Consider the following 27,720-nt stretch of genomic DNA (forward strand, 5'->3'; position numbering starts at 1 on the left):
ATATAACTCTGTATTAGAATGTATTCGTCTGAAAGAAGAAAGTCATATACACCTTGGATGGCTTGAGGGTCAGTAAATCATGGGGTAATTTTCATTTTTGGGCGAACTATCCCTTTAATGATGGCATATTTTACAACATGTATTTGAAATTCACTAAAACACTAAAAAAATATTTGTTTATAAGGTTGATGAACACTTTTGTTTAAGATTGAAAAATTACCAGTTGATAAATTCCAATCTATCAAATTCTGAACCAATCGATCAAAATTCTGCCAATAAATTGGCCTGGGGTGCATTTCCCAAAAGCATTGTTAGCCAACTATGGTCACAAGTTCCATCATTACCAACATTATTCAGTGATTTGTTGATTCCTGAAACCATAGTTTTAACGAACATTCGCATACAGCATTGCAAATTTGTGTGATTGGAACTACAACTCTCGACGTGGTTAGAAGCGGTTTCTTTTTAGTATTAGCCAAATATGGTAGCAAGTTCCATTATTACCTACATAGTTCAATGATTTCCTGATTCCCAAACCTATAGTTCTAACGAACATTTGCAAACCGCATCGGACAGTTGCATGATTGGAACTATAGCTCTTGACCTGTGGTTAGAGGCAGAGTTTCTTTTTAGCATGACGTGTGGACTTACATCATGCTCCTGTGCACAATAAAGCAAGGTAATATAAAATACAATCTATTTTTATATCCATTTTCTACATACAGACGAAGTATGACTTAAGAGGAAACCCCACCATTAACTCAAACATCTCGAATTAAAGCAAAACAATGAGCACAAAAATAATGAAGTAGTCCTCAGATGCCATGTTCGCCTGCAATCTGACATTAATTCGATCTCAAACCAATTAAGTTATTACTCCACCACCAGCGTGACATCATTAACAACAGTTCTATGTTGCTGAACCAATGTGGTTCATGCAACGATTGTGCCACAAAGTTACTATGGTTTTAAAAAAAACAGATGTGACTAGTTAGTTCCCTTTCGATATGGTTCACTCACATTGCGTCAGTTTTAGCTGACATTTATGGGGAAAACTCCTGTTTTCTCTGAAGCCCGACTGGTTCACGTCTGTGCAATTGCACAGACAAATAGTGTTTCAGCCTTCCTAATGGGATGGGGTTGACTGCCTACATCAGTCACACTGGAACGCCATCAGATCAGAATCTTTCTCCTTCAGCGTGAAGATCATCTCGCTGCCCAAAGAAGACTGAAGCCGCTCTCTCTCACCTCTTCTCACGTCAAACAAGCCTAACAGTGGACTGACAACACTCAGCAAGCAAGCTGATTCAGCGATCTCCCCTGCAGCCATCCTGATTGGAGTTTGGCTCTAATGACAGTAAAGTGGTCCTTAGGCCAAGAAAGGGTTACGTGCCAAAAGTGCTTTCTATCCCGTTAAGAACGCAGGTGATTACGCTGTTAGCTCTTCCGCTCGCGGAAGACGAACAGGCACCTGATCCACTCTTTCCCATAAGGGCTCTCAGAGTGTATATTGAACACTCTAGCCAGTTTCGGCATTCAAAGCAGCTGTTTGTCAGCTTTGGAGGGCACACTAAAGGGCTGCCAATTTCAAAGCAAAAACTTTCCAGATGGACTGTAGATGTGATAGCGCTGGCTTACAAGTCAGTGGACTTGTTGTGCCCCTTAGGAGTGAGGGCCTACTCCACTAGAGGTATGGCCTTCTCTTGGGCTTGTTCCAGTGGAGTCTCGATTGCAGACATCTGTGCGGTGGCAGGTTGGTCCTCACCCTTCCTCTTTTATCAGATTTTACAACCTTGACATCTCTGCTCTTCAGGCACGGGTGCTGTCAGTCTGATAAGTACATTTCGTGTAAGTGCAGTCTGAGCCCCTCCCTATACAGCTGTAAGAAGGGTCTTCATTCGAGTGGCTTCAAGCTGTTGGCTCGCAGAGCGACTTCTGTTCTGCGCTTGAAGCATGGCGCATTGCATTGTGTTCCCCATAAGCGTCAGCTAAAACTGACACAATGTGAGTGAAGCATATTGGAAGTGAACGCTCTGGTTACTCACATAACCCTGGTTCCCTGAGATAATGGGAACAAGCATTGCATAGCTTGCCGTGCTACTACGCTGCCAGCGAGTCATGCTAGGCGCTGGTCAGTCGAAAGATTGTGATCTGACGGTGTTCCAGTGTGACTGATATAGACAGTCAACAACGCCCCTTTTGGCAGGCTGAAACGCTATTTGTCTGTGCAAGTGACCCAATCAGGCTTCAGGATTCAGAGAAAACAGGAGTTTTCCCTGCTCATTCCCGTTATCTCAGGGAACCAGGGTTATGTGAATAACTAGAGCTTAAATTTTTTCCAATGATGCATTGTACTACAGTAGCTAAGCAGCAAGTTGTGTTGTTTGTTTGGGAAACACACCTCTGGGCAATGTATCAGAGATATCTCAGTGATCATGATATTGCCTTTGTCAAAACCATTGCATGGGGTCTTTGTAATGTAACGTAATTTTTGTAATAAGTAAGCCATTTGTAGGCTATTATCACCAAAAAGTGTACTATGTGGTGCTTTCAAGACATTGCTCTGTTTGTTTGAGCATCACACCTGAACCAGCCTGAGCCAGCAACAATGGTTCAATCAATGGCGTGAGTTTGGGGCATGACTATCCATTTGCCTGACCAATGGCAGATGGGGGTGAAGTGTGTTATTTCTGGGGCCACTGCAACAGAAGGGCAAATTCCAAATTCCAACAGAAGGGCAAATTCCTTTTGTGCCCTTGAAGGGCACTTCAGGAAGGGCAAGCCATTTGTAGGACAACAAAAGAATCCATTGCTCCAAGTGTGTTCCAAATGGCTATATTGTGAACTGCATATGCCCTGCTCCTTCCAAAGTCCCTACTTCAAGAGCTCTGTCCTTCGGAGTGAGTAGGGCATTGGTATTTTTACTTCCGACTGGAATTCACCCCATTGGTCAAGCTAATGTTGCTATGCCCACGATGATTTTGATATCAAAGCATTTAACCTTTCGACAACCCAATGGTTTACTTACAGATGACTCTGGATATTAAGGTGAAATAGGAGAAAATACTTTAACATCAGAAAATGCTTTCAACATGCAGCCATGCATTCTGTGTATAATTATATATACACAACCTTAAGTGCACTTCCATTTTGGCTACATTCTGAGGCAAAAAAATTATTCACTCATGAGGACTGGGATTGGTTGAGACCATGGTTAAATTGACAGGGACATGCCACAACACAGGCAAAAGTCAGAATACTCAACTTCCTACCAGCTGAAGGCAGTTCATATTCCACTTCCAGCACAACGCGCTCTCCTACATTCTTTAACAGACTGATGATCTCGTCGTGACGCAGCTTGGTCAGGTTGATGCCATTGACTGACTTGATGTAGTCGCCCACATTGAGTTGATCACTCCTAAGACATATCAAATTTAACTGAATAATCACAGAATAGCACTTAGAAGAGTTATGTGTTTGTTGAAATCCCTAACAGTAATATTAGCAAGAGTGAGGTTTGCCTTAGCAAACACCACGGTTTTGTATTGCAATTACTGAAAATATAGTAATTAAATAGTTTAGCTAATAACTGCAAACATTTTGGCACATCATTTTTTGTTTAACAATGTAAAAGTCTGCTTTTCAAACATTTGACTTAATTAGCTTTGTTAGCATTCAACAGTTAATGTAGAGAAATTAACAAGATGACGTCTGACGGTCCAGAGAAGCTTTCCATCAATGGTCACAAAAACAGAGAAAACAATTATATTTTGAATGGAAAGTAAATGCAAAGTAAGAACTCTTTATCTGTTGTTGAACACTCCACTGGGAGTATAAATATGCTCATTTAGATGCTAATTAGACAAATGAATGCTATTCATTCCCTTTGTCCTCTGGGCGTACATGAGCTTGCACAATGATGCCTGACAAAATGTGTCATCAGCCCAGACGTGCTCCATAACATCCTCATACCAGCCACAAGGAAAGAAGAAATTACTCAAGATGGGAAAACTTTGATACATCCTGCACATCGCTGAAATGAGTTTAATCAGTGAGAATGTGGGAAAATAAATTTAATTGCAATTTATCACAACATATCTACCTTTGTATGAGAATGACATTTCTAGCTACACGCTCAATTTTAGGCACTGTTATGTTTTGAAATGTAAATCAGAATGTAATTTTTACTGCAACGCAAGTAAATCTTGCAGAAAGTGACTGCCTCTAAGGTCAGTCTTTCTGGTCAATGACTGTAAGGGCAGAACAACATTTTGAGCAAATTAGCTAAAGCTAGCTAAATTGCTGTTATGTTTAGCTTATAGCCAGCTACCTTTTTAATAGAATAATTGTGTCGATCACTTGAGTATTGAGGCTTACTGCCACAGTAACACAAAAATGCTAATGCTAAACACAAATGTTAAGTATGTAATGTAACACAACTACATGCTGCTACATTAGCAAGCATTAGCATAAATGAGCTGCTTCTGTGGTCAGTTTTCTTTTCTAGGTCGACTATGGTAGAACAACAGTTTGAATAATGCTAAGCAAGTTACCCAGATGGGCTTTTCACACTTTAAATAGTTAACCTTGGGTTATTTTAAACCCTGCGTAAACGGAATCCTGGGTTATCTTGCTTCACGTTTCACACTTAATATATCCAGAGTTAGCAATAATCCTTGGTATTTGTATGCTGACATTACATACTGTACATTCCTAAACCCAGGGTTAACGTTCTTATTTGCGTATGTGCAGTGTCAGTGTCATTGATTGGATGAACACAGCATCTGACCTCTTGCATTGCGCATCTTTGTATTGCCAACTGTACTATAGAGTTTATACTGAATGGACATTTCGGACTATAAAATTAAGAATGAAACGGTCTCTTCTTCACTCAAATTGTTGTGTTTTCTCTCAGCATTTCACAAACTCTGAATTTACTGTTTATATACCATGTGAGGTGAATCTATGAGAGTATGTATGACCCTTGAAAGTTGTGTGCATATTAGTTAACTCATACAATATAAAACAAAAAAAAAGATGTTCCGAAATGTGCATTCCAACAATTGTGTCACAACATTAGCGAGCATTAGCATAAATTAGCATATTCTATGGTCAGTTTTTTCTTAGCTACATATAGGGCTGGGTATCGATTCAGATGTTCCAGATCGATTCGATTTCGATTCACAAGCTCTCAAATCGATTCGATTTCGATTCTCGATTCAATTTTATGTGAAGGTGGCATCAACATCGACAAAGCACCTGAAACCGCCATTTAAGCACTGAATGAATGAATGACAGGTTCGCCTCTCGCTCCTTGGTGACATCGCGCAAAGCAAATAAGAGGGTGACATCTAGTGGAGAAGACTCGTAATTAGATTAACGTTAATCTTACGTTCAATGTTTGCGGAAATAAATATGGAAAAAAAATTGATTCGTGGCCTTTGAGAATCGATTTTGAATCGACCACATTTTAAAAAACGATTAATCGAAAAAACAATTTTTTTTACCCAGCTACATATTAGCTAATGCAAACAATACACACAAAAAAAAATAATAAATGTAAGAATAAGATGTTTTTTTTAAAGTTGTGGCACATGTAATTTCACACTTGAATTGCACTGCTGCATTCTGTAATGTGTCAAAACACAAATCCTAATGCAACACAAGTACGTGTCACATTAGCGAGCATTAACACACTTAAATTGCAAGTCAGGTGATCACTTTGTCATTCTGTGTTTGGCTGATAAAGTTTAAGTTAAAATGAATGTTATTTTCTGCATTAATTTGTGAGGTTGCATTGACTTCACATCCAGTCCTCACCTCGCCGCAAGGCCACCCGGCCGCAGGTTGGAGACGCGTGGTTTGCCGTCTTTGTCTGTGCCGCCTGAGATGGTGAGACCCAAAGTGCTTCCCTCTTTCTTAATCAGCTCAACCAGCGTAACCCCACGCAGTTCTTCTGCCCAGAAACACAACAGACAAGCACACGCACACACACACACACACACACACACACACACACACACACACACAAGAGACAGAATCGGCACTGATGGCAACATGGTTTTATGACACTATATCTCTCAGATAGTCTCAGAAATGATATGGGATATGCAAATGAGCTGTGTTTCTCCCATCTAACTAAAGATGAGAAATATTATGAATTCTCAACATTACAAATGCTTGAGATTGTTTTAAAATGTTACAACACAACTAACTTGCACTAATCTTTAGCTCATGCTGTGACTATATGAATTCCTACACAAAAAATACAAACCAAGAGATACAGTACATGAAAGAAAACATCAATTAAACACTGTATTGCAGCAGATATTGTTATGCTACACTTTTGAATCCAACTGTGTCATGAAATCTCTCACAGAGCCTAATCTAATCAGTGTCTGTGTGGGTTTAAATGTGAACAGATTGGAACTAGAATGTCTTCCACAAGTAAAAATGTAATGGATGATTGCACACAGCTCCATCTTTTAAAACTATGATGATGATTCCTGTAATATCTGTCCTGAAATAGCCTTAATCTGTCATTTTGTCAATTTTGGTTAAAAAAAAAATTATGAAGCCTCTGTATATTATATTATGTTATATCATATTATATTTTTGGGGTTGGTAAGATTTGTTTTTTCTTTAGAAATTAAATATTTCCATTTAACAAGGATGCAATAAATTGATTAAAAGTGACAGTAAAGAGATTTATAATTTCAAATAAATGCAGTTCTTTTCCACTTTCTATTAATCAAAGAATCCTAAAAATGTGTTTCATGGTTCCCACATAAATATTAAGCAGCACAACTTTTCAACATTTATAATAAGATATGTTTCTGAGCAGTAAATCAGCATATTAGAAGGATTATGTAACACTGAAGACTGAAAATTCAGCTTTGCATCACATGAATAAATTACATTTTAAAATATATTCAAAGAGAAAACAGTTATTTTAAATTGTAATAATGTTTAAATATTACTATATATTTATGATCAAATAAATGCAGCCTTGGTTAGTATAATAATATAAAAAAAAAAAAAAAAATAGCATTAGTTTTGCATGAAATAACAGTTACAACTGCTTCGGATGCATAACATGTACAGTAGGTTATAGGCTACACACAAAAGGATCACATTAGCTTAATGAAAACCAAATACAAGTATTTTACAACATGTAAAATAACATTTGAAAATGCCTGTTATGCTTTAAATTTTGATGTCATTTTGAAACTTTTTCAAAGTAACACTTTGAGTTGACTCAGCTAATCCAATTAGCTTTAAAGAAGAAAGAGGTCTTGGATCAGCAAGTGCTTCCAGCTACAGTAGAAGAATGACTCAGACAAACACTTCTCGAGAACCGCAGGAAACATCTGGATAAAGCTGTAACAACACCCTCAAACCCCCAGTCTTCTGCATCTCAAACAGCCATCGAAACCAATGTGGCAAGAAGAACTCAAACATCCCCAACGGAAAAAGACACAGGCACAATCCCCAAGATCAAAAGACATTGAAGGAGTGGAGCGAGGCTGGATCACCCTACGGTGGGAGTATTCGTGTGGGCACAAACAGAAGGGATAGACAGGTAGTCAGGCGTACCTGGGATGCTTTGTCTTCTGGATGTGAGTGTGTTTTCTGCTCCCGTCGAGTCCTTGTTCCCCTTAGAATACGGCCCATCATCTGTAGGGTGAGAGACACATAATCACTAAAAAGACCTTAGAGGAAACAGTCCACAATGAATGCAATGTATTATATTTCTGTCACCTCTGTATTCATACACAGTGAACTGTCTTTTTGACTGTAGTAAGTATCAGCATCCAGGGACATGCTAACAGTAATAATCAGAGAAACCAAATCATTTGTTATAGAAAGCACTTGTATGACAAACGTCTTTTGGATTGTTTTCTGTCAAGGCGAATGCCTGAATGCACTCGTTTCATTTTGAGCGGATAAAATATTCATGAGCAGCATAGTTTTAATTTCTTCAAAGTTTCTACATAAATTAGGATTTTCCCCTCATGCACTGGGCTCTTCAGTACTAAGCGTCTCTGGAGCTTCCTTATGCTTGGCACAATTCAGTTCATCTTTTAACGCCAGCAGGACAAACACCATTAATGTATTCAGCCAACAACCTGTTGCCACCATTGTTATGATACTAATAAGTTCAAAGCTTGTGACTTTCCTTCAATAAATTTGCTAGCTTGCATCAGTGCAAACCCTCTTTTGCCATTAAAAAAAACTACTGTCAGGATTTACTAAAGACACGCAGTGAAAAATTTGTGCTGAAACGGCGTGGACAGGGTTATGTTTGCGGCTGACCTTATTTCATATGCAATTATAGGAGTTTCCCTTACAGATGCTAAATTTGTGAAAGGAGAGTATTTGAATGAATTATTCAATGCCATTTAATAAGGTTTGTGCTCGTCAATTTACTGGTATCTGCACCATTATTTAAAAGCACGTCTTAAACCAGACACTAATTTGTGCAGCTCTTGGTAGATTGCGTTGGTCATTATGGGAATGATTCGGCTGTGTCTGTGTTCTTTAAATTGTTTGTCGTCAGTAGGACTTTCCATTCCCATCAGTGTTTTGGAATTGTCACATATTTTAAAAACCTTACATATAAAAGCAACCTATTTAGTAAATCCTGCTCAACAAGCTCAACTTGTTAAAATATTAAAAGAAAGATTTTCTGAAGAGCTTCTGAATGTGTGTGGTGCTCGACTGTGCAAAATTCCACATACCGTCATAGGCTTATGCTTTAGTCACAGTATTATGTGGTTGTTCAGCACGTGTTTTAGCACGGTTTTCCACTAGGGCAGTGGTTCCCAAACTGGGGTACGCGTACCCCTGGGGCTACGTGAGGTGACAAAAGGGGGTACGCGAACAAATGCTGAGTAGTTCATTTAATTCTAACATAAAATAATATTAAAATCGAGCATGTATTTCTAACTAACAAAATGTCGTAAATCCAGTACATTTAATCAAATTACCTCATCATTTGCAGTCAAAAATGACTGCATCCACACAAGCAGCATGCATATGATAGATTGTGTGCAGCATGCTGTCTTATATCGCGCTAAATTACTGTCGTTCTCTTTTGTACAAGTGAGGATTTAGCCCTTAGAAGAACATGAAGAACAAATATAGACACAGATAATGGATTAATTTCGATTTAAGACTCAAACTTTCTCCAATACAAAAACATACCTTTTGTGAGTTCTTGTATTTAATGATGATAACAATTGTTCCCAAATATCCACATGACTGCAAACGTGACATTATTATACAACAGGTCAAAAAACAAAACGTACATTTTAAACACATTAATGTCAGTATTTAGCTACTCTATTTTGCAATGAAATAATAGTTCTGATGAAAACCACAGAACTACAACACACGTCTGTTTCGCGAACAATCCTGCGGCTTTGAACGAATCGTGAGAGTCAATTATTCAATGATTCATTCACAGCCACTTGCTTCGTTACTAAATGAATGACTCGATGATTCACTCATAAAAACAGTGACTTGCTGCCACCTACTGGCGGTTCTAGTTCAATATTTAAACGTTTTACTTAGTTTTACCATCACTGCATATTTCTCTATTGAACATTTTTTTATTTAAAACATTATTTATTTTATAAAGTTATTCATAAAGGAAAAAACATGCACTGGAAAATAAATTTAGGGGGCAAATATTGTCCCTTAATGCAAAAGGTGTGACTGCAGTCGAAGTGGAAGAGAGGGGGTACGCAGAAGGATGGTAATCCCTTCAGGGGGTACTCCACGCTAAAAAGTTTGGGAACCACTGCACTAGGGTGTTCTGAGGGGCTTTAGCATGTTTAAAATGTTGTTATGTGGTTGTTAAGGTCTTCAGATGGGCTTTTAGCATGATTAGCACATTGCTATACAGTTGTTAAGGTGTTCTGAGGAGAAGCAAAATGTTGTTATGCTGTTGTTTTGGTGTTCTGGGGGGTTTTAACATGCTTAGCATGTTGCTGTATGGTTGTAAAGGGTGTTCTAGGGAATTTTAGCATGTTGTTATACGGCTGTAAGGGTGTTCTGAGGAATTTTAGTATGTTATGCTGTTGTTCTGAGGGGCTTTAGCATACATGGTATTATGTGGTTGTTAGGGTGTTCTGAAGAATTTTAGGTTGTTGTTATGCTGTTGTTTGGGTGCTGTGAGTTTTTTTTTTTTTTTTTTTTTTTTTTTTTTTTTTTACATGATTAGCACATGCTATACAGTTGTTCAGGTGTTCTAATGGATTTTAGCATGTTGTTATGTTGTTGTTAGGGTGTTCTGAGGGGTTCCAGCCTGTGATATGCTGGTTTAGGATTTTTCTATCATGCTTAGCACACTGCAATGTGATTTTTAGGGTTTTCTGATTGTTTTTAGCATGTTTAGCTTATTGCTATGCAGTTGTTTTCTGAGGGGGTTTTAGTATGATTAACAGTTATACAGTTAGGTTGTTCTGAGGTGTTTTTATCATGATTATCTTGCTGCTATACTGTTGTCAGGGTGTTCTAATGGGGTTTTTAGTATGATAAACACGTTGTGTTCTGATGGATTTTAGCATGTGTAACTCTGTTTAAATATGTTTGAGTGGGTTTAACACATTATTATGTGGTTGTTAGGGTGTTCTGGGTGGCTGCTAGGTGGTTATTTAATAGCCCAAGACAAGTTCCATTTATTCAATGTCAGTATTCTTCACTATTAATTTATGTGAAAAAGTTAAATGCTTAGGGTTAGAGGTTTGTTCAAATTCATAAGCCCTAGCAAGCACCACTAAATTACCATAATACAAACTAAATTCCATTCTATTTGGACGTTGACTTTTCATTGAACTGCACACCTCAAAACACACCCTCATTAGGACAGGATGCAATGCAGCAATATATTCAAGCTCCAGCAATCATGAATTCCCTTATGTGACATATTGTGTGACCAAACCAAATAAAAATGGAATAGAATACATTGAACAGCTCACCAAGGAAGGACAGAATGAGACCAGACAAGTGCTAAAAAATGTACATGCCTTAGTGAGAATGCGAGGCCAGTCTGCGGGAAGCAATCTAAAGTGTTTATTATTGTATTTGTGAAAGCTATTACTAACAGGGCTCAACGGTGGGATTAGCTTCCACCGCTAGCACAAGACCAAACCAACAAAACTCCCTCCCAGCCTACAGAAAACTCCAGCATATCGGCATTCACAGTGATGAGCGCCATTCGTCTAATCCGCTTGCTCAAGGGTTTTGGAAACCTTCACGAGTCACCTATCAAAGGAAGCGATTTAGCTGTGACGGGTACCTAACTCGCAAAGCACACAGTCATCTGTTTTTGTCATGCACTGAAGTGCCATTCCACAAAAAATGGGTAAATAAAATAAAAATAATCCTAGCTTCACCTGGGTGAAGGCTTCTGCAGGGTCTGGAAGGAAACTGAAGCTACATGCATAAAGACTTAAAAAAAAAAAAAAAACAAGCAAACAAACAAACAAAAAAAAAAAAAAAACATTTTACAGTTTACAGTCATAACATATGCCAAATAATATAATGCACCTTTTCTGTTTTGGGAGGTAAAAGGAGAAGTTCTGGATAACTTGATGCCCTAGTTTCTATCACACACTCTCTCACACACACACACATACACATATATATATATATATATATATATATATATATATATATATATATATATATATATATATATATATATATATATATATATGCTTAGAAAAGTAACAGCGCAACCATTTGCTGAACAATTTCAGGTATAATTCATGAGCGATATTAGTGAGGTTTGCAATAGAAAGCACCGCAAAGTAATTATTGCACATTAAAGAACAAAGTACCACATTACTATAACAATATGCAGATCATGATACACCAGAAACTGTTGTATTCAAAGACTATTGTGAATGCAGACTATTCAGCAAGGACACAGTTTAGTGACTCTTTTTTTAAATAAATTGCTCAAATGAATGGCTCTAATTAAGCTGAAGATGCGGTAGCTATAATCTGAGAGAGCTCAAGTCTCTCTTTGTTTAAACTCCACGTCCTCCAGTAATTACTCCCATTATCAGCACCAAACAGCCAGAAGCTTTGCCCAGGAAAGAAACCTGCGACTTGGGTGATATGTGCTCCACACACTGATTGCAAAAACACACAAACACAAAGATACTTACACATTCAAACTTTCCAACAAGATGCAAACACATGATAGTAACTAATCTTGCAAATTCAATGTGCACCCACAAACAAATTTACATACAAGGTACAATCGATCACATGACAAAAATAAGGGCCTTGACACACCAAACCGACAGTCATCGGGCAATGTCGGGCTGTTTTTGGGCGCCGGTTGGCTTAGTTTTTCTTAGTCGGACACTGTCAGGGTTTTTTTTTTTTTTTTTTTTCAGCATGTTGAATCTGCGTTGGTAAGAGATAACTCTGATTGGCTGTTCAGCTTAGCGAATGAGTCAGATCACAAATAAAAGTGATGAAAAGCGAGCAAAGAAGTCAAGATGGTACAGACAGAAGGCTGTTGTAATTTCATGTCATCTTACCTGAGCATTCAAATGTGTGAATATTTTCATAACGTAATAAGCCAAGTGGAATGGAAAAAGTAATCAGCATGAGTGATTGTAAGCAACCATTGCTTTGTTTACGGATTGTATATCTGCAGTCCTTGTTTTGATTTCCCTTTCTGAATGACGAAAATAAACTATTAATAACTGCTGATATAGACAGTCATTCCCTTACATGTTCAAGGGCAGCTTTTTGATGCAGCTGACGAGAGGCAAAAACACAATCAGCTTTCGTCACCACTAGTTCTTTGACATCAGCTTAGTGTGTCCTGGGATTTATGCAGGGCCATCGGTAAGTGTTTGTAAAAGACTTTATATATATATAGGAAGACGGTGCACTCTTATTACTTATGAATGAGGGAAATTGCAACACCCAATATGGCGAATAAGCCCCACCTTCTAAGTGAAAGAGCCAGTCATTAATTAGTAAAGTCATCACGTCAGTGCAGCTGCCCTTAGAAGCTGCAGTTGCTATAGAAACAGGAAGCGTTCTCAAACTTGCATTGATGAATGCGCATGCGCATTGGCTGGCCTAGCATGAAAAACAAGCTTTTTTTAAATGCTATTTGAACATAAGAAACAGTCTGTATGATACTGTTGTTAGATTTCATTGGTGTTTTCAAATATGAAATTTAATCGTAAGAGAATTTGATGTTTCCCCATTTAAAAAGATAAAAGCTGCACTTTGGATGCCCGAGAGGCGTTTCAAAGATGGCTGCCGAGTGAAACCACTTGTCTTAAAGGGACTTTGGTGTCTGTCAAGTTTAATAGTTATTCTACACATCGGCTCAAGTCAGCATTGATGTGTAGTCAGGCAGTCTGTGAGAGAGATTGCTGATTGGCTTTTCAGTTTTGCGAATGAATCTGAACATGAGAATAAGAGAAAGTGATGAAAGCGAGCAAAGACGGCACAGACAGAAGGCTGTTCTGATTTTACGTCATATTACCTGAACATTCCAATACGCAAATATTTTCATAACAACATAAGCTGCCTGGAATGAAGAAAGTGATCAGCATGATTGATATTTAAAATGGTAAGCAAGCACTGCTCACACAAAACGAATTTTTACTTTCAAAATCATGCGAGCAGTGGAAATAAAAACGTTTATAAAGTTTTTAGAGCAGCATGTCATGCACAATACACTGCAAATACTGTTAAAGTTCACCCAAAAAAGAAAATTCTGTCATCAATTACTCATGTCTGTCATTCAGCGTTCTGACTTAGAACCCGGAAGCGGTTTACTATGCGATCATAGTATCTGATTTCTTTCTGAATATAAAAATGTCAACACGATGTAAAGTACTTCGGCCCTTGTTTTGGATGAAGAGATGGGAGAACCATGTAGAAAGAGAGGTCGGTTTGGTATTTGTGGTATTTTGACTTTAGCCAGACCCTGAGCAAACAGCGCTTCCATTCTTCATTAGTTTACAATCTGTTTAAAAGTTTTAATACATTATTAGATAGAACTGTTAAACAAAGAAAGTAAATGGTATACGAAAAAGTATTATAGCGTTTTCCATGTGGTTGATGCCCAGTGTCGCTAGCTGAGCAGAAATACATAATCATGTTTCGCTTCTTTCGGTTCTTTCAAAGTTGCGTAGGATTTCCTCCTTAGCATAAAGGTTGTGAAGTGCCTGGACTTCGGTCCAACTTTTCGCTGTAAATACAGTATATTGGCTATACATACTTTTTAAAAATGGCGTGTGTCACTTGTACACTTGTGTCACTGATAGTTCCTATTGACCCGAGTTTGACCTTACTCTGAACCATGAGGTTGCCACCTACATTTTGGAATAGGGAGCTGCCAAATGTTGTCTTGGTAGGCAGCACACTAGGTTTTGTAACGGATCATAAAATCTTCACTTTTCCTCACTGCAATGCTAATTAGCATTTTTGCTTTGAAAACCATCTTGTTTGTTTAGTCCAAAGCACATCCAATGCATATTTAAAAGGAACAGCTGTGCACAAATGAAAGGATGTGATTGGCAGCTGTGAGGCTTAATGGTGTACTTTAAAATACTGGTTTGGGTTAAATGTACCTATATTGCTAAGTGCTATTGCATTACATTAAACAAATGGATATTTAAAACCAAACTGTAGCAGTTTGAGTGCGTTCAAACGCAATTAACCCTTTTACCAAGTACCCTTCCATCAAGACTTTGGCTTCAGAAAGCTTCAAGAACATATTGTAAATAATGACAAGGTTTGGATCATTAACTACAGAATGATAGAATGGAGTAAGTATAAGTATTATAACTTATTCAAGGAACATCTCTCCAGATTGCTGAACTTAAAATGACCCAACTCCCTAAACCCCAATCGTCTACTCTAGAAATCTTCCAGTCCCAGTTCGTTCATGCCTAGAAACCCTGCAAAATTCATTTACCACATAGTTCTGTACCCATAATGAAATGAAAATGAAATATGTCAATGCGCATAATGACAATGTTGTGCCGCTCATAGGGCATAGAGTTCCCAGCGTGGTGTTTGTGCAGACGTGCTTTGATCTAAACTGCTGGTTCCTACTCACCTCAACATGGTTTCAAAGAACATTTATTTCAGAGGCCTAGACATAAGGGCGGTGAAACCTCGCTGCCATGATGTTCCAGAACACACACGCCCCCGCCGGTATGGTTTCAGCTCCCTGAGAGTGTCTCTGAATGAGACCCTGGATGATTACGGTGGTTAGCTGTGACAGTGTTTTAAAAGCCTTTTCCAGAAGGTTTAAACAACCGAGTGCTGCTATTTCATAATCATGAAACAAATGGGTGTTAGCAGTCAGTTTTTTTTTCTTTTCTTCTTTTTAAATTATATTTCTGTCCTTTGAGTGTAGACAGTTTTTTCAGATGTAATACTTTAATACTGATATAGCCTATGGCATGCAACGTCAACTGGCGGCCCGCGGGCCAAATCCGGCCCGCCAGAGATTTCCATCCGGCCCCCAGAATAATACTGAATTCAGGAATAGCCTTGTAAGAGGAAAAAGTTTAGGGCTGGTCCGAATACCGTTTTTTGATGAACATCGACTATTCGAAGCTTCGGAGAGAGGGGCTGAACATATTTTTCTCTCTAATAAAGGCAGGAATCTGTGTCTGTATATCCGTTTGCATTTTTATTATTTCGAGAACCTTTCATCCAATCGACTTCACAGGGGAGTGCAGTGTCGCATTTGGTGCAATATAGATGGACACGCGAGACGCACATTCAGAATTAATAAACTTTTAGTAAACTACAGTTAGAGCAGCGCGAGCGGGAAGCGGCGCACCTCACGCGGGCAGGGCTTATGCTCCGAGAACGGACACTGCACTAGTGATATAAAACGCACACACACAGGTCTGTTAAATTAAGCAATACTTTTAAGGTAGTCTAATAATTTTCTGACTAACAAATTGACACAGAAATTTAAACAAAGAAAAACAAAATTAAGTTAAATTAAAAACGAGATTAATTTAGATTGATAATAACGGGTAAAAATGCTAATACATTTTGTCTATTATTCTATTTTCCACAATGTCAAAGCAACAAAACACAAGCTCAGACATGCACAAACTCCGCTGTTCTGCGCTCTAGCCAGAGAACACTCCCGTTGCTGGAACACGCGTCGGTTCTATTTCTAGCATGCACGCGTTTTCTGCGTGGCTCGAGCGCGCCTGAGACGCGTGTCTCAGTGTGCAAACTCCAACCTGTTAAATATGGGAGCCGAAATAAAAACGGACACGCCACGCAACTGAGTCGCTCACGCAGCCAGTGTGTCGCCGGCCTTATTCAAGGGGGAATGAGAACCGTTTTTTATTTTTAATCTAACGAAACAAAAAGCCTTCTGAAAAGTAGCTTGTGCCATAGCCTGCCTTCAGTCAAGAATGACGATAAACGCGTTCTCTCATTGAACATCTTTTATTGTTTCACGTGCTCATTTTTTCACAAATGTCAAAATTTTCCTTGCCTGGGATTTGCGCACAATTGCGTGACAGTGATGGACAGCTTGAAAGCCTCACAAATATGAAGCCTAAAATATCGCTATCGCCCCCTGGTGGCTTGCTGCAGTACAGGTAATATGTAAAAAATAACATAAATTTGGAATTAGAATTAGTATATCAAATAATAACATACAGTATTAGGATACAATTCGAATTTTATTTTATATTACGAGTATCTGGCCCTTACAGTGTCTGCAGTGAAAAATTCTGGCCCTTGGACAAATATAGTTGATGACCCCTGGCCTATGGTGTAGATATGGTGTAAAGGCTCATTCAAGAACAATAACTATAATGGTGGCTTTCACACCAGAGGAATGTTTTCAAAGTACCTAGAACTATAGGCAGAAGTACCCGCTTTTTGGCACGATCACACCGCAGGAACTGAGAATGATTTTAGTTCTAGGAATGCCTTTTGGGGGACTAAATTAGCTCCTACTTGTTTTTAGCTAAATTACAGGTAGCATTGCTTGTTTTTATTATAGTCAATCCCAAAATGCATTGCAAAACTGACAATAGAGGGTATGCACGTGACGTCACCGTCGACCGTTACGACTGCGGTCACGTCCACTGAGTGGCAAAAGACTGAGCAGCAACGTTTGTTTTCAGCGTGAATGTCGCGAAAAACGCACAAAACACTTCCAAAACGGGAAAGAGCTTTTTGATTGACTGTACAAATAGCTTTGACACAAAACTTGAGGTATATATTTAAAAACTGCAGAAAGCAACAGAAAAATAAGCAAATGGATCACTGAAATTCACAGAAACAACTGGACTCCAGCAGAGAGACATGGATTTGCAGATTGCAAATTGTTGGATTTTGAGGTAAAATCATACCGTATATATTGTATAGTTATATATTATGTTGACAACTCATCAATTAAATATTTGCCATCTTATATTCTGCATAATTTGGTGTTTTTAAATAAACAACACTGACAAAAACTATACTATAAAACTATATATGTTTTAAGGCTGGACAATATGACGATATAACATTGATATAAGTGATAACGTGGATTTAGACTTACCGATATTGTAGTTATATAAAATATTCACAGGCAGATTTGCTTTATGTATTTCCCCACCATCGAAATCAGGCACATATAAATGTCAGGAAACACGATTCCTGGCTGCATGTCAATATCCATGGATTAGGTTTATTTGACATGTTATAAGGAACACTTTCGAGTCCAACCTTTAGTGTAATTCGTTAGTTTTAGTCGCGTTTTCGCAGTTTCCTCTATTAAATCCAGTCATGCAGCAGGTTCTTTTGCTTCTCAGTCCACCTGAGGGAGCGCGTTTTCGGCGGGAAAGTGACGTCGTTGCATACCCTCTATACTGAAAAGTAGCATTACACATCATAAAATTTTACCTGATATTTGTGTGTATTATGTATTTATATGCTCTCTAGAATACTACATTGTTAGCTTAGCAAAATGCTAACATCAACCCATACTGGAATCAATTGAGAGTTGACTCTTCGGTCTCATAATTTTCCCGATTTTTGTATGGGCTACATATGTTAGCTTAGCAGCGTGGAATCTATTTAGCCATCGTTTGTGTGTGCTATGTATTTTTAAGAGCACTGAGTCTATGTGCGCTTCATGAGAAGAACAGTTTTGTCCTGATATGTGTTACGAGTCTGGTGTTGTTAAAGATGAGGCTTTCACGGACGTCCACAACAAAAGGGTATTTATTCATTAAGCAGAGAGAAACGTCAAGCACACGGTATAACATAAGAACAGACAAGGAGTGAAGGGAGTGAGTCCATACATATATATATATATATATATATATATATATATATATATATATATATATATATATATATATGAGGAAGTCCAGGTGATGATGATGGGTGATGATGAGGGGCTGACGAGGGACGAAGTGAGTGCAGGTGTGGAGACAAGAGGATCATGGGAAATGGAGCTCTAGAGACAAGGGATACGTAACAGTACCTCCCCCTCCCGGTAGGCGCGTCCTCGCGCCTTAGATGTAACACCGGGGAGGGGGGGTGGGCGCCCTGGAGACCTCATGCCGGTGCAGGAAGAGGCATGGGTAGGAGTGGAGGTCTCCAGGGCGGGTCCATGAGCCATGGCGGGTCAGGTGCAGCGGGCAGCCACGGCGGGTCAGGTGCAGCGGGCAGCCACGGCGGGTCAGGTGCAGCGGGCAGCCACGGCGGGTCAGGTGCAGCGGGCAGCCACGGCGGGTCAGGTGCAGCGGGCAGCCACGGCGGGTCAGGTGCAGCGGGCAGCCACGGCGGGTCAGGTGCAGCGGGCAGCCACGGCGGGTCAGGTGCAGCGGGCAGCCACGGCGGTGTTCGGAGCCCACCCCCATGTGTATTCCCCACATGTCCCCCACCCACGGGTACTTGGCCCCCCCCCAAAAATACTGGAGCGGGCTCTGGAGAGACTGGAGCGGGCTCTGGAGAGACTGGAGCGGGCTCTGGAGACTGGCGCTGCTTGCTCGGCGGCGGACTGGCGCTGCTTGCTCGGCGGCGGAGCGGGCTCTGGAGAGACTGGAGCGGGCTCTGGAGAGACTGGCGCTGCTTGCTCGGCGGCGGAGCGGGCTCTGGAGAGACTGGCGCTGCTTGCTCGGCGGCGGAGCGGGCTCTGGAGAGACTGGCGCTGCTTGCTCGGCGGAGCGGGCTCTGGAGAGACTGGAGCGGGCTCTGGAGAGACTGGAGCGGGCTCTGGAGAGACTGGAGCGGGCTCTGGAGAGACTGGAGCGGGCTCTGGATGGAGCGGGCTCTGGAGAGACTGGAGCGGGATCTGGAGAGACTGGAGCGGGCTTGGAGAGACGGAGAGACTGGAGCGGGCTTCGGAGAGACTGGAGCGGGCTTCGGAGAGACTGGAGCGGGCTTCGGAGAGACTGGAGCGGGCTTCTTCCCTCTCCTCCGCCTTCTGGACCCAACGGAGGATTGTTGGTCCAGCGTTGACCAGGAAATCAGTTCACTGGAGGGATATGTGGAGGAAGAAGGAGTCTGACCAACTGGCCTGGCCACCTCTGTTTCTGGAGGGACTGGACTGGATTGACACATATCCTGAACCAAAGAAATTAGATCCGTTTAAATACAAAATTAGATTAATGGTTTCGCTCAAGGAAAAAGAATTTTCAGGTTCATCAAAATGGATAGTGTCATCGTCCAGTCCATCCAGAAACAGGGCGTTCAAAAGTGCATCTGACCAGTTAGTCAGGAAAGCCAGCTCTACAAACTCCTCCACATACCTCTCCAGTGAACGGTCAACCTGGAAGAGTCCAACGAGCCGTTCCGCCGCAGAGAGAGGTGGTGAAGGAGTAGGAGCCTCAATATGACGAGCCGTTGTGGATACCGGGACCAGGTAGATACCCATCTTATGATGTGGAGGTCCAACGGTTGGGTCTGTTCTTCTGTCACGAGTCTGGTGTTGTTAAAGATGAGGCTTTCACGGACGTCCACAACAAAAGGGTATTTATTCATTAAGCAGAGAGAAACAACATCAAGCACACGGTATAACATATAAGAACAGACAAGGAGTGAAGGGAGTGAGTCCATATATATAGGGAGTGCAAACGAGGAAGTCCAGGTGATGATGATGGGTGATGATGAGGGGCTGACGAGGGAAGTGAGTGCAGGTGTGGAGACAAGAGGATCATGGGAAATGGAGTTCTAGAGACAAGGGATACGTAACAATATGTACTGAATGGTGTTTGCATGTGGTACATATTAGGCATAACCACGTTGTTAGCTTAGCAACAGCTCAGCAATTAGATAGTTAGCTTAGCAATCAGACAGTGGTATCAATTTACTCAATGTTTGTGCATGTTTTGTAAATATTTATTATTAGAGTACCACTTTGTTAGCATAGCAAAATCCTAACATACATGCTAGTCATGGCTTTGTATTTAGCATTTATTTGACTACTGATTCAAAACAGGTTACAGAACTATAAAAAACTATATACATATTTTTTAAAAAGAAAAATACAATTATCTTACCGAAATGTTCAAATCATTCAATGTATTTGTGTTTTTATGAGGTAATATGTTGCAATAGTCAGTAATAAAGCAAGAATGAATAAACACACTAGAAGCAGTAGCATAAATAAATACAATAGAATAAAGATACAAATTAAACAATGCTGTATTTTTTTATGTAGGTCTAACAGTAGTATTCAAGTAAAAATACCACAGAAATTGAATAATCAAATATAAAATAACTCTGCATAGTCATAGGTAACTGTAACAGTCAATAGTAGACACTAGACAGTAGCAGGTTTTAAAGGCTGCTGTCACTAAGACTTAATGGACAGAGACAATACGCTGTTACACATGCTGTCCACATTCACATAAACAGACTGTGCTTACATGAATATTCGCCAGGACGGGCATTTTGACGTGTCAAAACTGTGTTTGTATTTGAACGTTTATGTGTAATAAGGCGAGAACGCACTGACTGAAGAACATCTCTCAGAGAGCGTGTGAATACTTTAAAATCACTTGAATTTATAAATTGGCATGCTATAAAACAATGTGCACTAAAGCTTGGTATTGCACCATGAAGCTCGCTTGCATAGCAAAATCAATGCGGATACTATGGATGTGAAGCCATTTTGAGAGAGACAGAAGACACGGTACAGCTGAATCACTCACACTGTTTGTGAAATTACATCTCAAAGAAAGTTTAAAAAAATACTGATTTGCTCTGATAATCTGTTTGGGTTCATCCTACATGCTTTAGTTCATAAATGTTGGGTACCATCGGTACTTACGGTACTGTAGAAAAATGAGTACCGCCAGGATTTTAAAATGTTGATACTGACTTAGTACCGAAGTATCAGTTCTCATGACATCCCTAGTTGTTATATGCTTAATCTCCAAAGGAACAGTCTAAAATGTATGATGCACTATTAGATGGCCTTTACAAGACTGTTATAAGGTGATGTCAGAACAGCTTGGGCTATTTGTCTGACAACAGGGGTGAGTTTAACAGGGAACAAATTTCAGCACGTTAACCCCTGACCCCTCCTTCTGGCTGTCTCCCGCTCACCACGGGAGATGTAATGCATTCCCACCCTCAGGACATGACCATAATTCACAGCAAATTTAAACAGACAGACTAACAACCTGTCATCAAGACATAGTAGATGGCCAGATAGGTACAAGCAAACCTCTGTCGTGTTAATATTGGCTGTCCAGTTCGCCTATTTTGTATTTTGTGGGATTGAAAACAAAGCTGAATATATTGATATTAATACATAGATTGGTTGACTGATTTAACAAAAAAATATATAGATTAGTTGGCTGATTTAACAAAAACAATTAACACATCTAGCCATTCTTTTGCATAAGAGGCATGAATTTAAAATGTGTAAATACTAAAAAAAAATACAAATGTAAAAAAAAAAAAAAAAAAAAAAAATATATATATATATATATATATATATATATATATATATATATATATATATATATATATAAAAGTGTACACTTTTATAATAGAATCAAATTACTTGTAAAACAATAAAATAAATCTAATGATGATGAGACAGTTAAAAACCCTAAGATATATATATATATAACTCCCCTGGTTTAGTGAAACCCAAAAGACTTAGAATTACACAAAAAATTGTGGGTGACAGATGTATTAATTCCTGACAATTACAGAGCTTTTATGTGACAAGAACACTGTATCCTTGGCACAAAGCTTGCTTCATATTCACCAGGAGTTGCTTATTCTAAAGAAAGACTATTAATTGAGCAAAGAGTTGTGGATTATTCTCCCTGAGGTGCTGAGAAAGACAAAGCGTTCTAATTCAGGACACATTTAACACTTGCTGCATCTTTCCTCATCAAAACTTGTCATTACTTGCCACAGTTGCGAAGCAATTCACAGCGCTACAAATATGCGATGATTACGCCCATTATTATTTAAAGAGTTATACTTCGAAAACATATAATTACACCTAGTCCACTGTCCATCGCTATAACTCACTTTCCTCTGAATAACTCAATACAACAAGCAAAGCAGCATCTGGACAAACAAGGCACAATTAGTATAATGAGCGGTTTCAAAATGCCAGCAATGTAAATGGGAGATTAGTCACAGGAAAGACAGCAAAGGAGGATGCTGTGCTCTTCCACATTATAAGTTGTGTCAAACCATTGTGTGGGCGGTGGAAAAAGGTGGCCGTTGGCGTAATCGCTGTTTTTTGAAGTGGGCTGAGATGCTTAAAGATAGATTATTTGATTGCAATTATCATTGATATTCAGTGTTACTGGGTTCAATCAAATGTCGGGCTTTGAATAATCCAGCTCGTGTATCAGAGCAGATTATTGCTGAAGTGATAGCACATCAAAAAATTAAAGTGAAACAAGTTATTGAAGTTTGAAGTAGTTGGACTCTAAAATTGTGATAAAATCAAAACTATATGTCTAGTCAGGTTTTGCACCAAATGTGAAGTTGATATCACAAAGTTTGAGGTTCTAGTGAGATTTTGTTTAGGTGCTACACCAAAAATAACCACCCCTTGACACCCACACTCGACTAAAGAAAATTGATGCCTATCACAAAACAGTCTCCAAATATGAAACCTTGAGTTTCAGACTTTTCCAACAACGTTTTGTCAAGAATATAAAGATTTGATTATAAAATAGTGCAATAAATTTTGTAAAATTTGAAACATGACGCCTCACTTTGTTACTTAGGTTCTTGATGATGATTATTTTCAACCAGTGGTGTACACTAAAATGAGATATTTTCTAGTTATATCAAAAAATCAGAAAAAACTATTGATTTTGAGTGAAGAGGCATCTACACCACTAGGTGTCAGCATACTATAAGTCTGAGATAACAAGTTGCTTCTGTTTAGAGACATGAGTAAAAATATTTGACAAGAAATTTTTTTTTCATGTTCCACAGAATATTTAGTGTGTTCAAGTCATCCTGGGAAGTTCTTACAGTATTTACGAATTTACGAGCTGAGTCACCGCAATTGAGGGTACATTTAAACGACAATGATGTACTAAAAACAGGAACAACGTTGTCAAAAAGATCCCTGTTCACACAGATCCGCAAAAATGGCTAAAAACGCTGTATTATTTATGCCAGGCCAGTAGTGGGCGATGTCACTTTGTAAAGAAACACTACGCGCCTATAGAATGAACACGTAATACATATGCATGATGTCACCGTTTGCACTAATTTGCATTTTTGTTGCTTACACAAAGATGATAACGTTATTGTTTTCAAAAACTTGCACTTTGAAACCTGTTTTCAAAAGTTTGCATTTTCATGCCCCAAAACCCCATCGTCATGTAAATGCACGGCCAAAATGCATAAAAAGTTTTCAGTTTTTAGTTGAAAATTAAGAGTAATTCAGAGTAAAATGGTGAAATGTACAAAAATACAGCTTTTTGAACTCTACTTCTACAAGATGAAAAATTAAAAATGCGAATTAGGTGTGTTTTTGTTTTTCCATGGTTTCATTCAATTTATAAATGTGCTGTAAACAAAATTGTAATATATTGTTATTGGGTTCAGTAAAATGTGTTTTTAAATTAGAAAAAGTTGGCTCGCCGTTAGGATGCTTCATTTCGCAAAATGGAAATGTTTGAATTCTAAGAACAAAAAAAGTAAAATGCAAGTAATTGTTTGTTTTTTTACAACTTTAAAGTTTCGTTACTGAGGAAGGTTCTTGATGCACAGTGCAAAGCTACTGCAAAATGATCTAGTTCTACAAAATGATCAATTAAAAATGAACATCATGTGTGATTTTATTCACTCTATGAAGGTGCTGAGTGTGAAAATTGTTATATATGTAATCATAGTTGTACAATATTGTTATTAGGTTCAATCAAATGTTAAGCTTTTAAAATTAACGTATTTTGTTCATAATAATTTAGCTAGTTACAATTTAGCAATACAGTCCATTGCTTCTGCCCTGTTTTTCACTGACTCGCCAATAACTCGGAAACTCAAGGCTTGAAGAAACTCGAAGAAAAAAGAATAAATAGCTTAAGTCCATCGCTGTTAAAAATGAACTGTTCATTCAGTGAACAATATTTTGTCTTAGTGTGAATAACATGTTAATGTCATAAAGCACCTTTTTTCACGATAAAGAACCTTTTGTGGAATAGAAAGATTCTATGCATGTTAAAGGTTCTTCATGGAACCATCGATTCATTGCCAATAAAGAACCTTTATTTTTAAGAGAGAGAACAGCAGATTCGCATGCAGATTTTCAGATATTGTGATATTTTACAGGATTGTAATTGTTCACAGGATTATGGAAGAACGTGTTGTGTAAACACTTGCACCAGCTCAGGTAACAGAAAATCAAAGCATGCTTATGGATGATAAGATCTCTCAGTCTCAGCTAGTGTCTAAGCATCATTACTAACACACACACACACGCACACTCTCTTTGCGTCTAGCCCCCGCTGGGAGAGCATTAGACTGAGCTCTGTTGCGTGACGGCTTCCTCTGCTCCTCTTCATTAGATCATCGTCCCCTGACTCGCTCAATAGAGCCCATAAATATGGTTTCATCTCCAAACACTGTGTCATTCATAAGCAGCAAAAACAGATCACAGAGGGAATCAACATACATGTTACTGTATGTCGATTTGAACATATGGCAATTACAACGTACCTGTATAGAGAGTCAGAAAGCCTCATGCATTTAATATTTAAGACCCTTTATTACCATAGTAACAGCAGCTTTAGGAAAGAATTCTTACACATTACACAACCCTTACAAAAAGTACTGTGGTAATGTGGTACAATGATGGTATCATGGTACTTGTATACCATGGTACTGGATAATTACCGTATTCAAATGCCATTGAATTTACATGATACTCTAGGAAACTTCAAAAAAAAAAAAAAAAAGGTACACTAAGAACAAGTCTAAGTCAAATGTCACCACAAAACTGAAAAGAAAAAGAGAAGAAATTATATTTTTCTTAAAGAAATGATATATCTATATATAGAGATAGATAGATAGATAGATAGATAGATAGATAGATATACAATATATTTATATATATATATATTGTTTATTATTATTTATAAATGCATAAATTACAACAAATACTAATATACCGTAATAATAATAATTTTCACATTATTATATAGCTATTATTTGGAGAGGGAGAAATGTGCTCAGTTCCTTTCTTTCAAATTTGTGGTGAAATATGAATTATTTTAGACTGATTCATGAGTTTTGCCATTGTGCTATATCTGAGAAGCCATGATAATACTATGGTACTTTGTTGTAGTACATTTTAAAAGGTAAAATGTTATTTATACAATAACAGCAAATGGGAAAAAAATATATCAGCATGTATAAAATGGACAATATCTGCAAGTACACACTAGACAACATATATTCAGCTTCAGTCTTACTATTCCTGAATGTCATTCATTAGGCATTATAACACAAACAGCCATTAAACTCTTAAGAGACTGACTTCTGCAGATAAGACTTCCATTCAAAACTTAATGAACAATCAACCCAGTCCAAATAACAAGATCAAACAGACCATCTCGAAAAGAAACTTTGGCCAACTTCACATCTCGTTGGTCAGACTGCCCAATTGAGAATTCACACACATATCTGTTATAAAACTAGGATCCACTTTTAGTTTACAATCAATCATGAATCCAATAAAGAGCGATTCTCACCAAAACTGGTCTTCACTTCTCTCCGTAGCCCACAGAGCATGTTGGCGTGCTTGATTCAAACACACACACACCAACCGAGAGACAGAAATGCAGCTCTGCGAGCAACAGAAGCGCCCCCCTGTCTGGTCACACGGTTCAGCTCTGTGTGTGTGTGTGTGCGCGTTTAGTCTCTCTCACACACGTATCAGGGACATACACACTCTCTCTCCTCTAACTCTACCCAAGCTGTCTTTTTGTCGTATGAGGCTATACGGTGCCTCCTCCCCAACAGATTTTTGGTTTCTCCTTTGATTTGCTTTGCACAGATGTAAATCTTTATGCTGAATGAGTGGAATTCATTCTGCTTGATGTATAAGACAGCTTAAAAATGCTCTGTTCGAACAAGAAACAATAGTCTTTTGCAGAATCAAATGTCAATTATCTTCATTTGACTTGAAAAGGTTACTGCTGAACTTTCAAAAAACAGTTTTCCCACCTCAGGCTCACAGTATTTAGGATGGTTCCTCAATGGTTTCTCAATCTTAAAAATGTGAAGTAAACTGTAAAATGTGAATATGTGCAGTTTTTACTTAAAGGGTTAGTTCACCCAAAAATGAAAATTATGTCATTAATGACTCACCCTCATGTTGTTCCAAACCCGTAAGACCTCCGTTCATCTTCAGAACACAGTTTAAGATATTTTAGATTTAGTCCGAGAGCTTTCTGTCCCTCCATTGAAAATGTATGTACGGTATACTGTCCATGTCCAGAAAGGTAATAAAAACATCATCAAAGTAGTCCATGTGACATCAGTGGGTTAGTTAGAATTTTTTGAAGCATTGAAAATACATTTTGGTCCAAAAATAACAAAAACTACGACTTTATTCAGCAATGTCTTCTCTTCCAGAATCCTTTCCATTGAATCCTTTCATCTGTCGGCATTGGTAATGCACTTTTACGTCGCTGTGGTTGTTTTTGGCGATTAGGACATCCACGATATGCACACTTACGCACCATTTTAAAAAATATAGCAATACCAAAATACAAACAATGTAGAATAGCTTGAATACAGCGTGCGTCTCCCTCAGACTGTAAACAAAGCGTGAATGCGGATTGACAACAGACCCGGAAGAGAATACAATGCTGAATAAAGTCGTAGTTTTTGTTATTTTTGGACCAAAATGTATTTTCGATGCATCAAAATGTCACGGATGTCCTAATCGCCAAAAACAACCACGGCGACGTAAAAGTGCATTACCAACGCCGACAGATGAAAGGATTCAATGGAATCAATTCAATGGAAAGGATTCTGGAAGAGAAGACAATGCTGAATAAAGTCGTAGTTTTTGTTATTTTGGACCAAAATGTATTTTCGATGCTTCAACAAATTCTAACTGACCCACTGATGTCACATGGACTACTTTGATGATGTTTTTATTACCTTTCTGGACATGGACAGTCTACCGTACATACATTTTCAATGGAGGGACAGAAAGCTCTCGGACTAAATATA

General features: G+C 38.7%; 1 protein-coding gene across 2 annotated transcripts in view; it reads right to left on the minus strand.

Annotated features, from left to right (window-relative positions):
• The window catches only part of grip2b (glutamate receptor interacting protein 2b), an 87,142-nt gene extending 60,715 nt beyond the window's left edge, over positions 1-26,427 (minus strand). Inside the window, exons 1-4 of one of the 2 annotated variants that reach the window (XM_048167246.1) lie at positions 26,229-26,427; positions 7,597-7,677; positions 5,821-5,953; positions 3,273-3,418 (exon numbers count right to left, since the gene is read on the minus strand). In XM_048167246.1, coding sequence (XP_048023203.1) covers positions 3,273-3,418; positions 5,821-5,953; positions 7,597-7,677; positions 26,229-26,268 — 400 coding nt within the window. In that variant the 5' untranslated portion in view covers positions 26,269-26,427. Of the gene's footprint in view, positions 1-3,272; positions 3,419-5,820; positions 5,956-7,596; positions 7,678-26,228 lie in introns of those variants that run through there. The other variant, XM_048167253.1, reaches the window with a different exon arrangement.
• Positions 26,428-27,720: the final 1,293 nt, after the last annotated feature.

This window comes from Megalobrama amblycephala, linkage group LG2 (genome assembly GCF_018812025.1).
Source record: "Megalobrama amblycephala isolate DHTTF-2021 linkage group LG2, ASM1881202v1, whole genome shotgun sequence".
NCBI lineage: Eukaryota > Metazoa > Chordata > Actinopteri > Cypriniformes > Xenocyprididae > Megalobrama > Megalobrama amblycephala.